The sequence below is a fragment of the Embiotoca jacksoni genome, unplaced genomic scaffold (genome assembly GCF_022577435.1).
Source record: "Embiotoca jacksoni isolate LCO1_2020_lvr unplaced genomic scaffold, fEmbJac1.0.p SCAF_11, whole genome shotgun sequence".
In the NCBI taxonomy this organism is placed as follows: Eukaryota; Metazoa; Chordata; class Actinopteri; family Embiotocidae; genus Embiotoca; species Embiotoca jacksoni.
The window spans coordinates 3,131,105-3,149,140 of record NW_027185241.1 but is presented as its reverse complement, the minus strand read 5'-3'; the positions used below and the strand labels follow the sequence as shown (position 1 = coordinate 3,149,140).

Sequence of the window (18,036 nt, the reverse complement as noted above, 5' to 3'; positions counted from 1 at the left end):
AGGTAAAAAAAAAAAAAAATGTGGGTTTTGTCAGATGCTATAGGCTGCTGCCTTGTTATGTCATTGAGGTGGGAGGATGCTTGGCTTAATCTTTCCATTGTAGCAGAAAGACGTGAAGGTGCTACTTTTCCCACTATGACTATGAGGTAGTTTAATATTTTCCTGGATGACGCATGTGAAACATTAGTCCTGCTGCCGGTGAGTAGCAACTACTACTGTGTGTTTTGACCCTGGCCCTGGCCTCACAGCTGTTACATGACACAAAACCTTTTGAGTTTGACGAGACCAAGTTGATCTGCTTGACATGGAGAAACAATAATTTATTTTTTTTAATATTTTTTTGATAAGCAATGGAGCACGTTATCCCCGACACAGCAAATTCACATCTTTGGAATAAACTCTGAGTTCAAACTCTTTTTGCTTGTACACGTGAGACCATCGAAAACACTCTGAAGCAAAAGTGAAAGTAACTATTTTCTTGGAGTTGATTTTAAAAACATTTCAGGAATTGAACCTGAACACTTTGGGTGTTGGACTCCCATGAAGAGTAAATTTTCACTTTCACCTGGAGTTGTTTGAATGTGAACTTTCACATTGTTAACAGTCAACACTTTAAAATGTGTATTGTTTGACATTCATGGAGTTAAGATTTCATCACACTATATAATGTATATATGTAACAACATATTTGTCACAAATTCACATTTAACAAATATACACATTGTGATTATTTTCAGTGTGCAACAGTTCATGGTGCATGAAAACTATGTAAATAGTTAAAAACGAACCAAACCTATACTTTAACTCTGATTGGTATATATCTTACATTCCTACCTTGTACACTTATGGTTTTGAATGATGGCCCCATTTTATTTATTATTATGTCTTCATTGAAATATTAATAAACAGATTTATTTATTTTTTTTTTTTTTTTTTAAACTAAATGTAATTTCTGCCCGTCACTTAGATTTCATTTGGTTGCTTTATTCTCAAAAGTTACGAAGAAATAACTATGGCCTGTTGTGAAATGCTAATACGGCAACAAAGCTGTGCAACACCGGGAGTAGTGTTGAATCATGCTCCTCAACACTCAGCGAATGAACACCAAAATATTACCCCACCAAAGATAATCCCTGAACACAAGCTGGAGTCTAACTTAGAAAATAAACTCCCAAAATCCAACTTTATGTTTAACTCCGGGATATTCCCCTCCAGAAATTTACTGTGTAGAAATGTAATGATTGTGATCTCTCTCTTTTTATGTCTCTCTATCTTAACCCACTCACACACTCACACACACGCATGCACGCACACACACACAAACACCACGTTAGACTATTTTACAGTATCTTCGTCTGTTCTATTTTGCTGATAACTTGCTTTTTGCTGCAACCAATAATAACATAATTCACCCATCTTCACATTCAAATAATAACACATTGTATATATCTCCTGGCCTCCATCTGTGAATGCAAACGTTGTGCAAACAACTCCTGTAACTTCCTCATTCTTTTTTGTGGTTTTTGCTGAAAAAGCTTCCCCGTCTGTGTGCTTCCCCTGTCATTTGCCGCCAGCCTTCATCATTGAGTGCAGCACATCGAGACGACAGTGATGGCAGGCATGACTGCTTTGCCGCTTCAAGAATTAATTGCATCATTGGACAGTACCTGTTTGCCAAGAATTCTACAAGTTTGCTCCGGAGTGTATTTCCAAGGTACGTAACTATTATTGTTTTATTCTATGAGAAATTAGATTGTGTGTCTAGATGAGGCCTGCCCGAAGCTGAAGAGATGGTAGATATTTTGAAGAGATTAGATAACTATGATCTGAAATGTGTCTAGATTTTTGTATTGTGTCTGTCTGTATCTTTTGCATACATTTATATCTAAATGATAAATGTTTCCTTCCTTTCGTAACCCTAAATCAGTTGTTGTTGTAGCCAAGTAAGACAGTGAACATTTGTTGTAGTGGAAACGATTATATTGTTCCTGACTTATAATTATAAATATTTCATATTAGAGCATGTACAGTTAAAAAAGAACCCTGATGAATATTGATATTTTTGGTTTCTTTTTTGGTCCACTTTCTGCTTCAGGTTCTATATATGAAATTTCTGGGAGTGAAGTGTGCTTTTCTACTGGTGATCTAATAAAGGTCATGAGGATTGAGCCCCTTTCAGTTTGCTGTGAAGACGTCAGCAACAATGACAAATTCGAGCTGCCTATCACCCATAAAGGTCGGTCTGAGAAGTAGAAAACGTTTTTGTGAGAATGGCTAACGTTGGATTTGTAGCTGCTCATTGACACCGGTTTGTTTCTCAGCGTTGTTCAAGGTTGTTCCAGACGGGATGCCGTACAGTACAGTGGAGGAGATGTTGAGCTTGAGGCCTGTAGGGCTAGAATCATGCCTTCCCTTCGCTTTCACCAGCCACTCCAAGATGACCTTTGGCAGTTTCACCCTGGGAGCTGACAGAGCTTTGACTGTGCTCTCCATTGAGAAGAAGGAGGGTGCGGAGGACCAAGTGCGCTGCCATGTTCAAGGACAACAAGACACCTCAGCTGAAGTGTACGTCCCTCTGTCTTCCCAAGGGGAGTTTTACGAGTGTGAGAGCGAAGAGTGCTTCACAGTCCAGGAGATCATGTCTTCGCCCTGCCTGCGGAGTCGAAGGTTTCGCTTCATCAATAGCACCAAGTGTGAACGGTCCTTTGTCCTCAGTCCAATATACGAAGTCCATGCCATCATGAGCTGTGAGAATAACCTACTTTTTAACTATTTGAAAAAAACAAAAAACAGACTGTATTTTATGTTTAAATTATACAGTAATTTATAATAAATTACAGTGGAATATGACTTTTACGTTCACTCGAATACTGCACTTGAATAAGATTTTGAAGAACTTGTTTCCTTTTCATGACGTACATATACTTCAGTGCATTTAGGATTTTTAGTCATATACAGATTAAGATTTTACCCTTAAAACCAACAATGATCTTTTTAAATAATATGATACCTGCATACTAACGGTAGCCTATACAAATTGTATACTATTTTATAACTGAAAATTTACAGGAGGAATTTTCTTCTGCATAATTAGCAGCCTACTTGTGAAACTTTAAGTACAATTTGCTGATTCTGTACCTAGAATCAGTATTTGAACGCTAATGAGACTAATGAGTATTCAAACTGCATTGTTATAGCCTACTTCAAGTAAATGTTCTGAATGCACCTTCCATTACATATGAAACATATCATACTATCTTCATGTACTTTTTCTGAATGACTTGACTACATGGACCGTTTCTCTCATTTTTCTGCAGTGAGGAAGAATGTGCTGAGGTTCCCGTCTAGCTTAGAGGTGGATGTGGTGGATGTCACTGATTTGTGTGAAGATGTGAATTTCATTATGCCTCTCAGTCTGACAGAGGTTTTTTCTCAGCCAGATGAATCTTTCCCTGTTGTGGCAAATATATTAGAAGGCCCAGAGACCCGCTCTCTGTTCAAGTGCAGTTGGCTGCCAGAACTTAGCAAAACTAACCAGCTGGTTTTTCACAAAAAAGGAACATCAGCTTTGATTTTGCTGTCCAGCTTGAAGAGCCGGAAGGCACAGCAGTACTTCCTGGTATCTCAGCAGTATGGTGGACGATTTCGAAGACGGCCAAGAGAGTTTAATTCAGTGTACGAGCTGTATGTTGCTTCAACCCAGGCATTAAGTCTGAAGGTCAGCGTAACAAGAAACTTTGAGGAAGTTGAGGAGGAGGGCCTTCCTGCCCTCAGTGTGGGGGAACAGCTGATGGTTGTGCGCTGCAGTAGACTAGATTTGCCTTGTGAAGGCAGCAAGGGACAGAAGGAGTCTGTGGAGGCTCTTCTGTGTCAGCGTCTTCAAGAGCCGGATGATGATGATGATGATGACGATGATGATGATGATCATAATCATGAAGAGGTCAAAAAGGGGGATGAGAAAGAGGAGATCTTTCTGCCTCTTTACATGCAGGGTCACTTTGTAGAAGTACTCGGTGACACCAAGAAGTACAGACTCAGGGACTTGGGGAAGGAGTTTAGTTTGCCACTGGATGTTAAGGTGGTGAGCCGTGATACAGAACTCGAGACTGATCCACTGGTTGGGTTTGGGTGTCTCAGAATAGAGGGGGCCCTGTTGGAGCCCACCATCCAAGCAAGCTTCCTACAACGCCCAGACTACTGTTTTGAGATCCCAGCCCAGTGGCTCTCTATGTCTGTCTCTTTCACCAAGGACCCCCTGCCATGGCCCATTGATGAACCCCTCAAGTGCCACATGGAGAAGGTTACTGAGGTGACAGACACATTCTTTTATGAATTTCGTAAACAGGGTAACTCGGACGCAGCTCCTCCGCCTCGCCCACCAAAGCAAAATCTCTCATGTACGAAAGCCTCCAAAAAGATGCCATCAAAACCCTCAAGGAAATCAACCAAAGCAGATAAATCCAAGCATCGAGCAGAAAAAAGCATCCCAACCAAACAGTTCAGTGATTTGACATTAAACAATAAAAGAAGGCCCCCAGCGCCGCCGCCTCCAGTAAGTATCACTTTTAATGCATTTGTTTGTCTGAAGAGCTTAAATCTGTCGTGGTTCCGCCCATGATGTCTCTTTGTGATGTTTCTCAGGCTTCTCTGTAAACCACACTGCATGATCACACTTTTTTTCACAATGTGACTTTTAGGAAATCTTAGGTGAAAATATCAGCCTGACGCTTCCACTTTTTGTTACCGTGGTGAACATGAAATGAAAAAATAGTATTTTTCACTTCCTCTTATTGTGCAGAGCTCAGACAGTAAACCTCCACCAATCATACCCCGGAAGTACTCAGAGGCTGAAATGACAACCAGCAAAGCGCTGCCAAACACTTATGTAAAACTGGAGGAGTCCAATAATAAAGGTGAAGCTCTTTTTTACTGACTGTATTACTTACAGAATTGTTCTGATGTTATTCTTATGTATATTCTCATGTCTTCTATGAACACAATCAACAATACTTCCCTCTTATATGTATGTAGAAGTTGATTAAAAATAGAGTTTATTTCTTTCAAGCCACTTCCTAAAATGGAGTTGAACTTTATCAACTAATGAAAGGCACTGAAGCATGATCAATTAGTGCTTCTGTTTAGGACTTTACAGACATGGATTAATACACATTTTCTGTTTATGGGACCAGGGCAGTCTACTGTATGAGGGCTGAGAGTTATTAATAATTTTGGACAAAAATGGAACTCTACATATGACACAGGAAAAAGTCGGAAGTCAGAAATGAGATGTGTTCACTGTCAATCCGAGCTGCCACACTGGGAAGTGAAATGAAAATTCCCAATAGAGATTTGAGAAACGTAATACAGTTGTATATTTTCACACAGCTTCCTCCCAAGTAGACATTCATGATATGTGTAACAAATAGTAAAAGAAGAGTATGATATAAGAATATTGCAAATATAAACTAATCAGTGAACCGTATGGTATTTCCCCCCAGTGCCCAGATGTGAAGTCCAGTCAGGTGAGGACAGTGACCACGACTATGAAAGTGTGGATGACTTTCTGGGGGTTATGGTGAAGACAGCACAGGAGAGTGCCTTGTTCTACTAAGAAGAGATGTTCTTCTGAAACAGTGAGAATTGAGTTTTATAATGATTAAGTTATCACAGCTTTGTTGTGCTGCCATTAGGAAACGGTTTATGGCAGTGCACCAAAGTATAAGCTTACATTTGGACTGTCCTTAAAATGAAAATGTTGTGTTCAAACTCGTGCTTTCACAGAAAAAAATATTACTTTACTTATTCCTAAAGGAACATTTCAGTTTGTACAGTAATTGATTTCACACTTGTAAGGTTAGAAACTTCATCTTAATATTAAATTATTCAACTATATATACTCATACAGTATCTGTGATGATAATAGATTTAAAGATATGGATTTATTTAGGTAATAGCAAATGTCTTGCTACACAAATATGTGATGATGTGACAAAAATCCTCCAGTATTTTCAACTCCCCCTTTTTCTTCATGTGGTCAGCACAATTTCTTCTTACTCATCACTTTATTCCTCCACTCAAACTTCTACACCTTCTTTAAGGTTGAAAGTTGCTGTAGCTGTGCCACCTATAGATCACCGCACAGAAACTTTGATTGAACAAACTACCCTTGCCGTTCCAACACTTTTTGTACAGACCTTTCAGTAACGTGATTTAACGATATAGCAACTTGTGGGGCTGTAACTGTAGTAGCCTTGTATATAAATCCGTATTCGTATTGTGCAATACTAAACACAGTCAATAATGGAACAAAACAACAGGAACACTGTAATTAATTCTACAGTCTAATGAAACACCACAAACAGCTTTCAGTATGACCATGGATTAATCAATACTTCCTTTTCTCAAAGATACACATTTATAATCTTCACAGAGGTAGCTATGGGTTGCTTTTTATTGTAAAGGCTTTAATGTGTAAACTATTCCTTAATTGTATACTGTTTGCAAACTCTACCCAGAAAAAGTCCAATCCAGTCTTGACGGACAGCAGCAGTCTAAACCTCAAAATGCATTTCTGCAATAGCAGACGATTCCCCCTTTCAACCACATCAAACTAATTATATCCGAGTATAAAAGGTGCTAGACATTATGCAAAATGCAATTTTTTTTTTTTATGTTCAGCAATATAACGTCATATTAAATAGAAGTACATTTTGTTGTCTAACCATCGTTTTTTAAAGGTTGAAAGCAGTATTTTAATTCTATGTATTCATTTGTTGACTTGAACTTTGTACTCAAGTTTGTACTCACTTTGATATCCGTGATCATAAAATGACTCCTGAATACACCAGATCAATTTGCTGTATTCAAATTTTGTTTCAAACTTATTTATAGCGAACTTTTGTGACCTAAAAGAGGTCCCATAGGACATGTTTCCTTATCTTTGTATATCCTGCAGTGTGTGTGACTGAAAAAAACAAGATGTGAAATTCAGTTTGTGGTGTTACAGTGTCAACACATATGTAAATTAATAATGAATTGTTGAGAAATTAGCATAAGAAATGCGAAATCAAAGTTTGTCCTAAATAGTTTTTAGTGAAAAAAAAAAAAGCCATTAGTGAGTTTTTTGTATCCAAACCTTGTTGTACAGAAAATGTTACATAGTGTCAGTAAGTATTTGATATACTGTGAAACCAGAGTTCAAGGTAGAGAACAAGCTTTATTTTATACAATCTTTTCAATTGGGCAAAGGTTACATTAACAAAGTACTTATGAATCTTTAAAATTACAAAACGCTTTACAGTGGGGTGTACACAGAAAGATTGTATTAACTACAAACAACCACTTCTTCAACAGGAACACATGCAGCAGAATATATAATGTGCGAACCAAAACTCACTAAAATTAAACAATGTGGTCTTCAACTGACCTCACCCACCATACCTTAACAAGGTTTCATTTCGTTCTGTGGTATTAAAGAGGTATGATAGCGTGTGACATAGCTGATAAAGCGCTATACTAAAGACTTTTGTCAGGTTAAACTAAAATAAGTAACCCTACAGGTGCTCAGAAGGTGAAGCTGGTTAATCATCATTGTCTGTTGATTTGTAGTGGTCCTCGTCGATGGTGGAAAAGATGTGACCTTCGTTGCTTAAAAATTCCACTGCTTGCCTGTTAGATCACAAAGAGAAATACGAGTAGTATTTTCGGAGCACTTTATGTAAAATAATTGTAAAAAAAAAAAAAAAAAAAGAAAGAAAGAAAAAGAAATCCTATAAAAATTCAAATGTTCCAAACAAATGAAATTTCCCCTCGGGGATTAATAAAGTGTATAAAAAAAAAAAAAAAAAAAAAAAAAAAAAAAAAAAAATAAAAGAATTGTTCTAAATAATTGAGGAACAAATGTCAGATTATAAAAGAACAAGAGGCATAACATGGGCAGATGGAAGAACTATGTTCCTGATGACGTGACAAAATACTTAACCATTTTACTTTAATGAACAAAATTTAAACAAAATAGAGGTTATTGTTTAAATACTAGGTAAAAACTAACACACTGGCACCGTTACTTAGAAAAGTAATTCTCTACAACCAAACCGCTTTCATACTGCTTGTTCCCCTTTTTGAAAGTAACACCTCCGCTTGTAGCCAATGTGAATGTGAATGCGTGCAAAGTCCCACATGAAACATACATCAGTATCACACGGCATCGTGATATGACTTCATTATGCCCAAAGAATCGCAATATTGCCATTATCAAAATATGAATTTAATTTGTCATGATAATAAAATTAATGTGACAAAATGACACATCCCTACTTATACCTAGGCCTAGATCACTGCTAAACAGCCAGAGAGAGCGAGAGAGACACAGAGAGAGGGAGACAGAGAGAGAGAGGCACAGTGAGAGGGAGACAGAGAGAGAGAGAGGCACAGTGAGAGGGAGACAGAGAGAGAGAGGCACAGAGAGAGGGAGACAGAGAGAGAGAGAGGCACAGTGAGAGGGAGACAGAGAGAGAGAGGCACAGAGAGAGGGAGACAGAGAGAGAGAGAGGCACAGTGAGAGGGAGACAGAGAGAGAGAGGCACAGAGAGAGGGAGACAGAGAGAGAGAGGCACAGAGAGAGGGAGACAGAGAGAGAGAGGCACAGAGAGAGAGAGAGACAGAGAAAGAGACACAGAGAGAGAGAGACAGAGAAAGAGACACACAGAGAGAGAGCGAGACGCACAGAGAGAGAGAGAGAGAGAGACAGAGTTTTCTATGTTTGTAATACAGTGACTGACTTTACTGTCTAATCGACTGGAACACCACAATGTAGTTTTTATTTAATGAAAATGTATCTCTTAAAACTTAAAGCAGAACTTTTCTTACTTGATGATAGACAGACTGATGTTGCCGAGTCTCTGCTTCAGGTCCTGAATGCTGATACCCTGAGCGTCTGGGCAGCCTCTTATCAAACTCAGCACCTGTGTGAGACAAACATGGTCATATTAAACACACACAGGGTCTCTTTGTGAAACTGTTACTTGCTTTACTCATTAAGCTGTTTCTGTAGTTGATATTAACAGGATGAAGAGACAGTAACTATGAGCCGGGGAGTATCGTGGGGGGGTGGGGCAACTTAAAGCAAAATACAGATGCCGGTTTGACAAATTTTTTACATTTTCATATCTCATTTATGTTCTTGTCCACATTGATGTGAAATGATCAAACAGCTGGCTTTAGTCGTGTCTGCAGCACACCGCTCTTCATAGAGAAGCGTTGGCAGTTAGAATCTCAGAGGATTTCTCTCTCCTTTAGGCTCACCTGATTCTGATTTGGGCTTAACCCATTATTAGCCATGTCGTTAGCACCCGTGTAGCTCCCTCCTGTGCTTCCTGTGGTTGGCCGTGACATGGGTGTGGTGTTGCTGCTCATTCCTCCTCCGCCGCCTGACTGAAAGAGAAACAAACCATCAATTGTGTTACATTACATTACATTTAGCTGACGCTTTTATCCAAAGCGACTTACAATAAGTGCATTTCAACCATGAGGGTACAAAACCCAGAACAACAAGAATCAAGAAAGCGTTGAAAATGTTTCTTGGGCAACAGCAAATAGGAAGTGTCGAAACATAAATACTTCAAAATGTGACAACAGACTGTCTACTTGAAAAATGGAAGTTATTTTAACTGAGACTGTAACCCTAGGATGTGAGGAAACATTCACGCGTGTCATCTGAGAATAAAAGCTGCTGATGTGTGTGTTTACCATGGTCTGAGGCTTGCTGAGCACCATGTGTGCCTGGACAACCTCCAGCATGTGTGAGGTGATTTCATTCATGTCTTCAAGGGGACGGATGCTGAACGCCACAACAGATCGGTGGTTCTGATACAGAAAACACACACAATATAAATAAGGATCCATTTGCAGAGGAACTACTGGGAGTCAAAGGCTCTGGGACACACACACACACACACACACACACACACACACACACACACACACACACACACACACACACACACACACACACCAAAAAGCACTATATGCATTTTTCAAGTAACTAAATAAAAACTATGTTGGCCAGTCAAGTAAAATTATTATTAAAGATACACTAATGTATAAATTTTTAAACTTCAGGAATGATCATACGTGTCTGCTTGGGCTCTTAAAGCTACCATCCTATTAGATTCTGGGTTCTATGGAGAGACTGTTTCAGGACTGTAAGCTCACCTGGAAAGAGCGCAGATTTCCTGAGACTTTGACATATGTTGCTGGGGGCAGGACAGTGCTGTCCACACTGGGGTCCTGTGAAAGTAAAACAAAAAAACAGAATTGCCAGGCTGCTTGATCACTGTAATATCATATATAGACATATGATATGGATTCTAAAAAGAGATTACTCAAGCAATTTTCAGATTTTAGCCTGGACCACCGGAGGCATTTATCAATTAGAGCATAAACGGCTAACTTTGTACTCCACAGTACATTTGGTCTGGTCTTGATCTCCTATTTAAAATTCAAGACTTGGTACAATTATTTATTCTATTCATTTTATGTTTATTAATGTGTATAATCTGTTGTGTCTATTGGTGCGAGGTGATGTGTTTCATGCCTGCTTGCGAATTAAGCTAATTTATTTAGGATCATAACAAAACTGGAAGTCAAAAGTGAAACTTATGACCAGTAATCATTCTCGGAAAGATCACGTCATACGATGAAAATATCTCCCATCTAAAATTAAAATTTTTCAAATGGGTGATGAACCTCAGTGGAACATGTATTCATCACATGTTTATAGTCTCCAGATAAGTGGTTTGTCTTCCACAAAAGACTTGAGTTTATGTACAACAGCAGAATACTGTGAACGGATTAATGACCCCCCACTTACCTCGGTGTCGACCCACTGCTTCACGTCCATGGGGGCACCCGTCATGTCGTCCACTTTGTACTGGATGTTGGTCATGGATTTGTCTGTGCTTCTGATGATGCCCACAATGGTGACCTTGTGACGCAGACCATAAACTGTTATCAAACAATACAATTAGGAAATATTAACGACTAAACGCTTATTAGAGGCATGTAACAAAATTTGGTTTGTTACTATACCATAAAATAAAGGAACCAATCTCTCCCGTGCGAGAGCCTGGAAGTTCACCAACTGAATAAAACAATGATGCATCATCAAAATAGCTGCTTTTCTCTTACTTAACTTTTTGATCGATCCTTTAAGCTCTACAGAAAATAGTTTTGACGATTGTCACAAACAGTTCCTACTTCGGGCTTTCGTATCGGGATTCGTAGCCTTTCCTGTTCGTGTACCACTGAAAAATAAATATCCCTGGGTTTTAAATTGTTACTGTGTTGACATTTGTTTTTAGAAGTCAAACATGTTTGACAACAAAAAAAACAAATGACAAGAGATTGCCCGATATTTGTTTCAGCCCTGTGCACCTGTACCGTTAAGACACTCATTTGATTATTATTTCCAACTGCATGTTGTGCCACCACGTAATCCCTCCTGATTCACTTTACCTGGGCAACTTCCACATCTCCCACTCTGAAGGCCTCGTCAGTCTGTGAAGCGGACATCAACTGAGACACCGTGCAGGGGATTATTTGATTGGCACGGGTTCTCTGTAAAATGAAATACATACATACATACAGGTTGACTGCTGTGCTTCAACATCCAACTGTCAGTCAATCAATCAATCAGTGTTTCTACTACAACAAATATCATGTGCACAAATGTGTAAAGAGGAGATAGGGTTATGGTAGGTTTTCATCACTGTCTACATTAATCTACAGTTTCCAGTGAATTATAAAAACGCTGCGGTGTACAGACCCCTTTCTTCTCTCCTCCTTGGGATGCAGAAGGTGATGCAAAGCCTCCTGGAGATTGAGTGTAACCCCCGGCCATACCCGACTCACTGTACCCACCTGGAAAAAAAAACCCAGGAGGCAGTGTCAGCTGAAACGACGAACTGCGTACTCTTCACGCTTTTTCATTTAAACCACACACGACTTTCTTTACTAACATTCAACAAACAACAACAACAACAAAGAAGCAGTCACGAAGCTAACGTTAGCCGCAACCAGACACGTCAACAAGCTCACCATACCGCTTTATAAACACAACAATGCGGATATTAAACTTACCCTGATTCCACATGTTGGCGCCTTGTATTCAACTTAATAAAAACCAAATCTGAAGTGGTATTTACACTGTGAAACAGGGTCGACAACCGCACAGCGCTTTTTCAGTCTCCTTCCTTGTAAACTCCCGCGCGCGAATCTTAACGTAAGGCGCATGCGCACAGAAAAAGTCCCGCGAAACATCCTGTCGCGTGGATAGTTCAGAGGATATATTACGCCTGAGTTTTGCTTGTCAGGCCGTCATTTTTCGCTTAAGACGTTAAGATTGGCCGTTGCAGAAACATCCGCTATAGTCCCAACCTAACGTTTAACATGTATTTAGCCGTTATTTTGGTTGATGTTGCCCAATGGAGAGGCACACAGCCTGGTTAAAACGTCTACCTGAAAGACAAAGCACGGGGCCTCACACGTCTTTTTTTAACGTTTACGTGATCGAAGCTGCATTCATGAACTGTCGGAAATACTACGATCACACGCAGTTTGGAAGTCAACCATATCGGTTAAATAAAATTCAATTGAATTAAAATGATCCATGCTACATTCATGGTTATTATTCATACATAATGTATGTATAAAACAATACCATCAAGTTAGAACAATTATGGAAGCCTAAAATGTTTCTTTAATATCTACTTTAGAAACGTTCTGCAAATTATCGTCAAAAATAATTATCAGAGAAACTATTTCTTTTCTTAAACTTTTAATTTTAATGAAAGCTGCTCTTTAAAGCTCCATAGCAGGGGTGTCAAACTCATTTTAGTTAAGGGGCCACATACTGCCCACTTTGATCTCAAGTGGGCCAGACCAGTAAAATCATAGCATAATAACGCATACATAACGACAATATTTCTCTTTGTTTAAATCATTGGTGAAGGTTTTTGGATGATAAACCCTATTTTAAGGTCTTTCTACAATAAACTAGAAACATAAAGACCAAAAACTCAGACATCAGCCCACTGTTTATCTGCCCCGGCTCCCCTCTGCAGATTCCCTCGCTTTGTGACGCGTTTGACGTCAAACGCGTCACAAAGCGAGCAGCGAGCGCGGCTGCCTCCGGAGCAGACGTCGCATTTACGCTGTTTTTGAAGCAATTACTGGATCGATTAAAAAAAAAATAAAAAAAAATAAAATAAAATAAAATAAAATAAAATAAAATAACAAAACGTTTGTACTCATAAACCTCCATATTCTCATAGAAATGCAATTTATGTCTTTCTGTAATTTTCACACTTAGCAAAGTCATCCGGCGGGCCGAGCTGGACCCCCTGGCGGGCCGGATCCGTATGTTTGACACCCCTGCTCTATAGAGATTCCAACCTCAGATCTGATAAATACTATTATCCCTTGAAGGCAACATAGACGACTGTCATATTAGGCTACAAAGTAACGGAATTGAAACCATGACCACATGGATTAATATAGCCTAAAGTAAATGTAGTTATGCACCGATATGTGCTGTGAATCTAGACTTACTATTTTTATTGTGATGCCATGCCAACGAAGGCAACAGTAAGACTTATTTGATCTTAAGCCTAAAAATAGTTTATTTGGAGGGATTCACAAGTAACTACCCGGATTATGCCTTTTTATGGCACTCTCAGCTAAGCCTATAAATACACATCGATTGTCGAATCATTGTAATCAATAGAATAATTCCACATGATTGATATACTGAACTTTTGCATCATATGGCTTACACTGCAGTAGCGTAGGTGTGTAGTGAACCTGCTAAATGTTTTGTCCTTGTAATTGAGAAAGATGCACATTGAAGTCTGAAGTTCATTTCTGAGGTATCGCCTATATCAGGCTGCTGTCCGTTTAATATTTGAAGTTTCTGCTAGTGGACCACCTTTAAGAGGCGTCAATAGCTGAGGGCTATCTTATCTCGCTTCACCCTTTATTGACTTACCTTTCAAACCTGCACTTGACTTTTGTCGGCGATTTGCTTTCTTTAAAGAGCTCAACATGTCCGCAGTAAGGTTGCTCTTATCTTGTCTGCTTTTCAAAGAGGCTCTTGCACTGTCAGGTAAGCAGCAAATATGTCATAATGTTGCAACATTACAATTTTTTTCTTGTCACAATGCTGGAACAATTTACTGTGCGCAATTACGCATCGTTTTTACCCAGGGAACTTTTGGCACATCACGGATCTGCACTGGGACCCCACATACGAACGGAGTGATACTCCTGAGCTGGTGTGTGCATCTAGCGGGAAACGACCTGCAGCCAGTGCGGGTGAATTTGGAGACTATGTCTGTGACTCGCCATGGCACCTGATCAACTCCTCTGTGTATGCAATGAGGAAAATTCTACCAGACCCGGACTTCATCGTATGGACTGGGTATGTATAAGCTCACTGCAACATGTTTTACGACTCTTATGTCCAAGTCCATATCCGGGGAAACAAATGCTTCAGTCATTCAGTCATGTCTATGTATTTTAAGAAATATCATGTGCTAGTGATCAGAGGGCCCGGCGTATTTGTCCGCTACAATAATAGCTACCGTGCTGGAAGCCAAGGTAACTTAAGTTTATTGGAGAAACATGCACCGTTTTCCAACTGTGGTTGCTAAGGAATGATAACTTTCCCCTTTCAATACTTAGAACTAAAACAATCAACTGGTTTACTTCTCAGAGATGACACACCACATGTACCAAATGAGGATCTGGGGGAAGAGGCAGTGGCCCACATTATCAGCAACCTTACTCACATCATAAATGAGGTGTTTCCTCGTAAGTTAGAAATCAAGTTACGTCATTTTGTATTTAAAGAAGGACATATCAGAGATATACCACAGTGTTTTAGCATTAGTAATGATGAAAGTTTTTCATTATTGCCTTCTTTAGACACTAAAGTTTACTCTGCCCTGGGAAACCATGACTACCACCCTAAGAATCAACTTCCTGCAGCCCCAAACTACATCTATGACCAAGTAGCAGAAATGTGGCAAGGCTGGTTGGATCCAAAGTCCCGAGAAACATTTAAAAGAGGTCAGCAAAGCTTCCTCTGATACTTACAAATATGATGCACAACAGCTTTCCAAAGAATCATCAGCTACATTTTGTTATGTTCCTCTTGCCCAGGTGGATATTACACAGAAAAACTGCTGAATCTAACGGGTTTCAGGATGCTGGTCCTCAACACTAATCTCTACTATGACCAAAACAAGCTGACGCAGGACACGGACGACCCAGCGGACCAGTTTAAATGGGCGGATCATGTTCTTACAAAGGCGGCCAACGACAAAGAGAAGGCATCTTGTCTATTTGTGCTTTGCAACATGGGTTAAACTGATTTTAACAGCAAGGGCATCCTTATACTTGAATGAAAGGGACTTTCCCTGACCCCTATCCTACCTTCTTTTAATTTGCTTTCATGTCTGTGTTATGCCTGAGAAAACAGTTAAAGATGCAGTTCATAATGAAAACCTCCATTTGATACTTGTGACCAGAGGGGAAAGGAAGAATAATTTTAGGTTATGCTCTCTGAATGAGTCATTAGCTAGGAAAAAACCCAAAGATGTCAGGTTGCTCTGCCCCTAAATCTCTAAATTTCTTTTAAATTTTGTTCACAAGTTTGTTGTTTTTCCAAGTTGGTGAATACTTCATCTTTAAATAATAATCCATCCACCTGATCAAGATGCTGATGAAACAGTGGGATTATTGCACAGGTGTGCGTTGGACTGTTCACAGTAAAGGGCCACTCTAAAATGTGTAGTTTTATCACGCAACACGATGCCACAGATGTCAGGAAAAATTGGAGCAAAACTATTTTTTTCCATTTATATTCTTATTTATGTTAAGTGAACATTTAGTAGACTAGAAGTTGACTACTGTGGATGAAAATATATGATTTGGGGTAATATTTGTTTGTCTACCAGGTGTACATCATTGGCCACGTTCCCCCAGGTTTTTTTGAGAAGAAAAGAAGTAAGCCGTGGTTCACACCAAAGTTCAACCAGCGATATTTGGATTTAATTGAGAAGCATCATTCTGTCATCATCGGGCAGTTCTTTGGCCATCATCATACTGACAGCTTCCGCATGTTCTACAACACAGAGGGTAGGTCACACGCTTACACTGCAACTACTTGTTTTACCTGGTTTGTACCCGTGGCTGATTGGGATTCAGTTAATTTAGTTGTTACTTGCTAATCGCCTAATTGTACTATGTCTCTCACATCAGGTGTCCTGTTGTTGACATGAACTTGCTCCACATAAAGAGGTAACTGTGGTAATCATAGGTTATGTCTGTTCTGTTTCTACAGGCTCTCCTATCAGTACAATGTTTCTCAGCCCTGGTGTCACACCGTGGAAAACAACACTTCCTGGGGTTGTAGATGGAGCCAACAATCCTGGAATCCGTGTCTTTGAATATGACACACAAACACTCCTGGTTAAAGTAAGTCATATCATATCATTTCCTTTCAAATGTATTTGTCTAAGTTGTAGCAAACAGCCTACAGTATTTAAAAAAAAGAAAAGAAAAGTGCAACCATAAGAAAAGAATTTGAACGCTTTCATTGTTCTGGTTTCTGTTTTTAAACCACATGTTTGAACACATTCAGGATGTGGTGACCTATTTTCTGAACCTCACTCGCGCTAATGCAGCCACAACAGGACGCTGGGAGAAAGAGTATCGGCTCACAGAGAGTTTCAGAGTACCAGATGCCTCTCCAGCCTCTATGCACCACGTTCTGGAGCGTATAGCTAACGAGGGCTGCTACCTACAGAAGTACTACAATTTCAACTCTGTCAGCTACGACCTGACAGAGTGTGACAGAGACTGCCGTGCTGACCATGTGTGTGCAGCAAGAGAGATAGACTTCAACAGGTATGAACACTGTCTGGAAAAAGAAGGAGCGGCTTCCCTTTATAGAGGGCTGCTGCCAGTCCTCTCCGTCGCTGTAAGTCTGGTGTTGGCCAGTTGGTAATGACCATCAGCATCACAGGTAATGTTTAGAGACATTGTTTACACATGTTTGAAGATATATACAAATATTCTGCTTTAAATTATAATTACTCTGATATGTTTTGTTCCATACAAATTTTAAATTGCTAGGCAAGAAATTGTTAATGGGACACAGATATACCTTCTATTTCGCTTAACTACAGAATCTATGAACATGGAATGCTTTGTCCTATTAAAACCTGAACTGACGGATATGTGATGTGTGTTCTACATCATTGAATGACAAGTTCTGCAACACAGGCTTCCACATTGTACTTGTGCAAAAGTGTCTATTGGATCAGGATTGGCTTCCACACTACTTGTGATGTCAGGATTCATGCTTGCATATTAACAAGTTAAACTGCCCATTTTTTATCAGGTGACATTGATCAAACCCTCACAATTCAAAATCAACAGTAATGAGGCAATGTAAATGTTTCTTTTAAATGTCAATGTTTGTGTTTTTGTGTTTAAAAGGATATGACATCTATAAATGAACTGAGTCATATACTGGATGTAATTAAACAGGGTGAAAAAAAACAATCTTTGGCTTGAGCAATCTATTTATTGGTACTGGCTGAATTCTTCATTTCAAATCAATTGAAGAACTACATACTATTCTTGTGCCTTAATAGGTTAAAGTAACATAAATTATGAGGTTCTGGATCAAATCCAGAGTTTATTCAAATGTTTTACTATTTCTATTATTATATTATTTACCAAATCTAACTATTTAAATCAAGCAATGTCTTAATTTTATAAATATTATTTTAATTAAAAGAATCAATGCATAATTGATATCAGTGATTCTATAACAATAAATGTGTTGATTAATAATTTCCCTGAATTGTTTTCATGTAGCTTAATAAGTAACATGTATTATTGCGGAACGTAACAGATAAAGTTGTGTTATCTGGGGTCTATGATCACTCCTGCTATCTCATGTCACTA

At 39.1% G+C, this 18,036-nt stretch overlaps 3 protein-coding genes across 6 annotated transcripts; 2 read left to right on the top strand and 1 right to left on the bottom strand.

Moving 5' to 3' along the window:
• The first annotated feature begins 1,583 nt into the window (after positions 1 to 1,583).
• themis2 (thymocyte selection associated family member 2) lies at positions 1,584 to 6,849 on the top strand. Its single transcript, XM_069142202.1, has 6 exons — positions 1,584 to 1,714; positions 2,096 to 2,236; positions 2,322 to 2,747; positions 3,318 to 4,552; positions 4,799 to 4,913; positions 5,499 to 6,849. Exons 1-6 carry the CDS (start codon positions 1,612 to 1,614, stop codon positions 5,609 to 5,611), a joined length of 2,133 nt encoding a protein of 710 aa, XP_068998303.1. The 5' UTR covers positions 1,584 to 1,611; the 3' UTR covers positions 5,612 to 6,849.
• A 347-nt stretch (positions 6,850 to 7,196) lies between these two features.
• On the bottom strand, positions 7,197 to 14,124 carry rpa2 (replication protein A2). Of its 2 annotated transcripts, none has more exons than XM_069142255.1 (9): positions 14,045 to 14,124; positions 11,825 to 11,919; positions 11,515 to 11,616; positions 10,871 to 10,984; positions 10,213 to 10,287; positions 9,748 to 9,864; positions 9,304 to 9,432; positions 8,869 to 8,963; positions 7,197 to 7,668 (listed from the first exon to the last, which is right to left on the bottom strand). In XM_069142255.1, the coding sequence occupies exons 1-9, from the start codon at positions 14,100 to 14,102 to the stop codon at positions 7,581 to 7,583; spliced, it is 873 nt and encodes a 290-aa protein (XP_068998356.1). In that variant the 5' UTR covers positions 14,103 to 14,124; the 3' UTR covers positions 7,197 to 7,580. The 2 variants fall into 2 exon arrangements, with proteins under 2 accessions (XP_068998356.1, XP_068998366.1); XM_069142265.1 differs by lacking the exon at positions 14,045 to 14,124 and adding an exon at positions 12,139 to 12,279.
• Positions 12,793 to 17,620, top strand: smpdl3b (sphingomyelin phosphodiesterase acid like 3B). 3 transcript variants are annotated; one of them, XM_069142225.1, is made up of 9 exons: positions 12,793 to 13,644; positions 14,093 to 14,161; positions 14,263 to 14,476; positions 14,771 to 14,868; positions 14,983 to 15,126; positions 15,220 to 15,389; positions 16,017 to 16,197; positions 16,403 to 16,536; positions 16,703 to 17,620. In XM_069142225.1, the coding sequence occupies exons 2-9, from the start codon at positions 14,101 to 14,103 to the stop codon at positions 17,066 to 17,068; spliced, it is 1,368 nt and encodes a 455-aa protein (XP_068998326.1). In that variant the 5' UTR covers positions 12,793 to 13,644; positions 14,093 to 14,100; the 3' UTR covers positions 17,069 to 17,620. The 3 variants fall into 3 exon arrangements, with proteins under 3 accessions (XP_068998326.1, XP_068998316.1, XP_068998334.1); XM_069142215.1 differs by lacking the exon at positions 12,793 to 13,644 and having other exon boundaries at positions 14,079 to 14,161; XM_069142233.1 differs by lacking the exon at positions 12,793 to 13,644 and having other exon boundaries at positions 14,079 to 14,161; positions 16,746 to 16,939.
• Positions 17,621 to 18,036: the final 416 nt, after the last annotated feature.

Coding starts and splice junctions, on each gene's coding strand:
- rpa2 (XM_069142255.1), bottom strand. CDS start 14,102: ATGTTGAGCTCTTTAAAGAAAGCAAATCGCCGACAAAAGTCAAGTGCA. Junction 11,920..14,044: donor GTCAAGTGCAGGTTTGAAAG/GTAAGTCAATAA, acceptor TTTTTTTTCCAG/GTGGGTACAGTGAGTCGGGT. Junction 9,433..9,747: donor TCAGCAAGCCTCAGACCATG/GTAAACACACAC, acceptor TTTCTCTTTCAG/TCAGGCGGCGGAGGAGGAAT.
- themis2 (XM_069142202.1), top strand. CDS start 1,612: ATGGCAGGCATGACTGCTTTGCCGCTTCAAGAATTAATTGCATCATTG. Junction 2,237..2,321: donor GCTGCCTATCACCCATAAAG/GTCGGTCTGAGA, acceptor TTTGTTTCTCAG/CGTTGTTCAAGGTTGTTCCA. Junction 4,553..4,798: donor CCCCAGCGCCGCCGCCTCCA/GTAAGTATCACT, acceptor CTTATTGTGCAG/AGCTCAGACAGTAAACCTCC.
- smpdl3b (XM_069142225.1), top strand. CDS start 14,101: ATGTCCGCAGTAAGGTTGCTCTTATCTTGTCTGCTTTTCAAAGAGGCT. Junction 16,198..16,402: donor CATGTTCTACAACACAGAGG/GTAGGTCACACG, acceptor CTGTTTCTACAG/GCTCTCCTATCAGTACAATG. Junction 16,537..16,702: donor CACAAACACTCCTGGTTAAA/GTAAGTCATATC, acceptor GAACACATTCAG/GATGTGGTGACCTATTTTCT.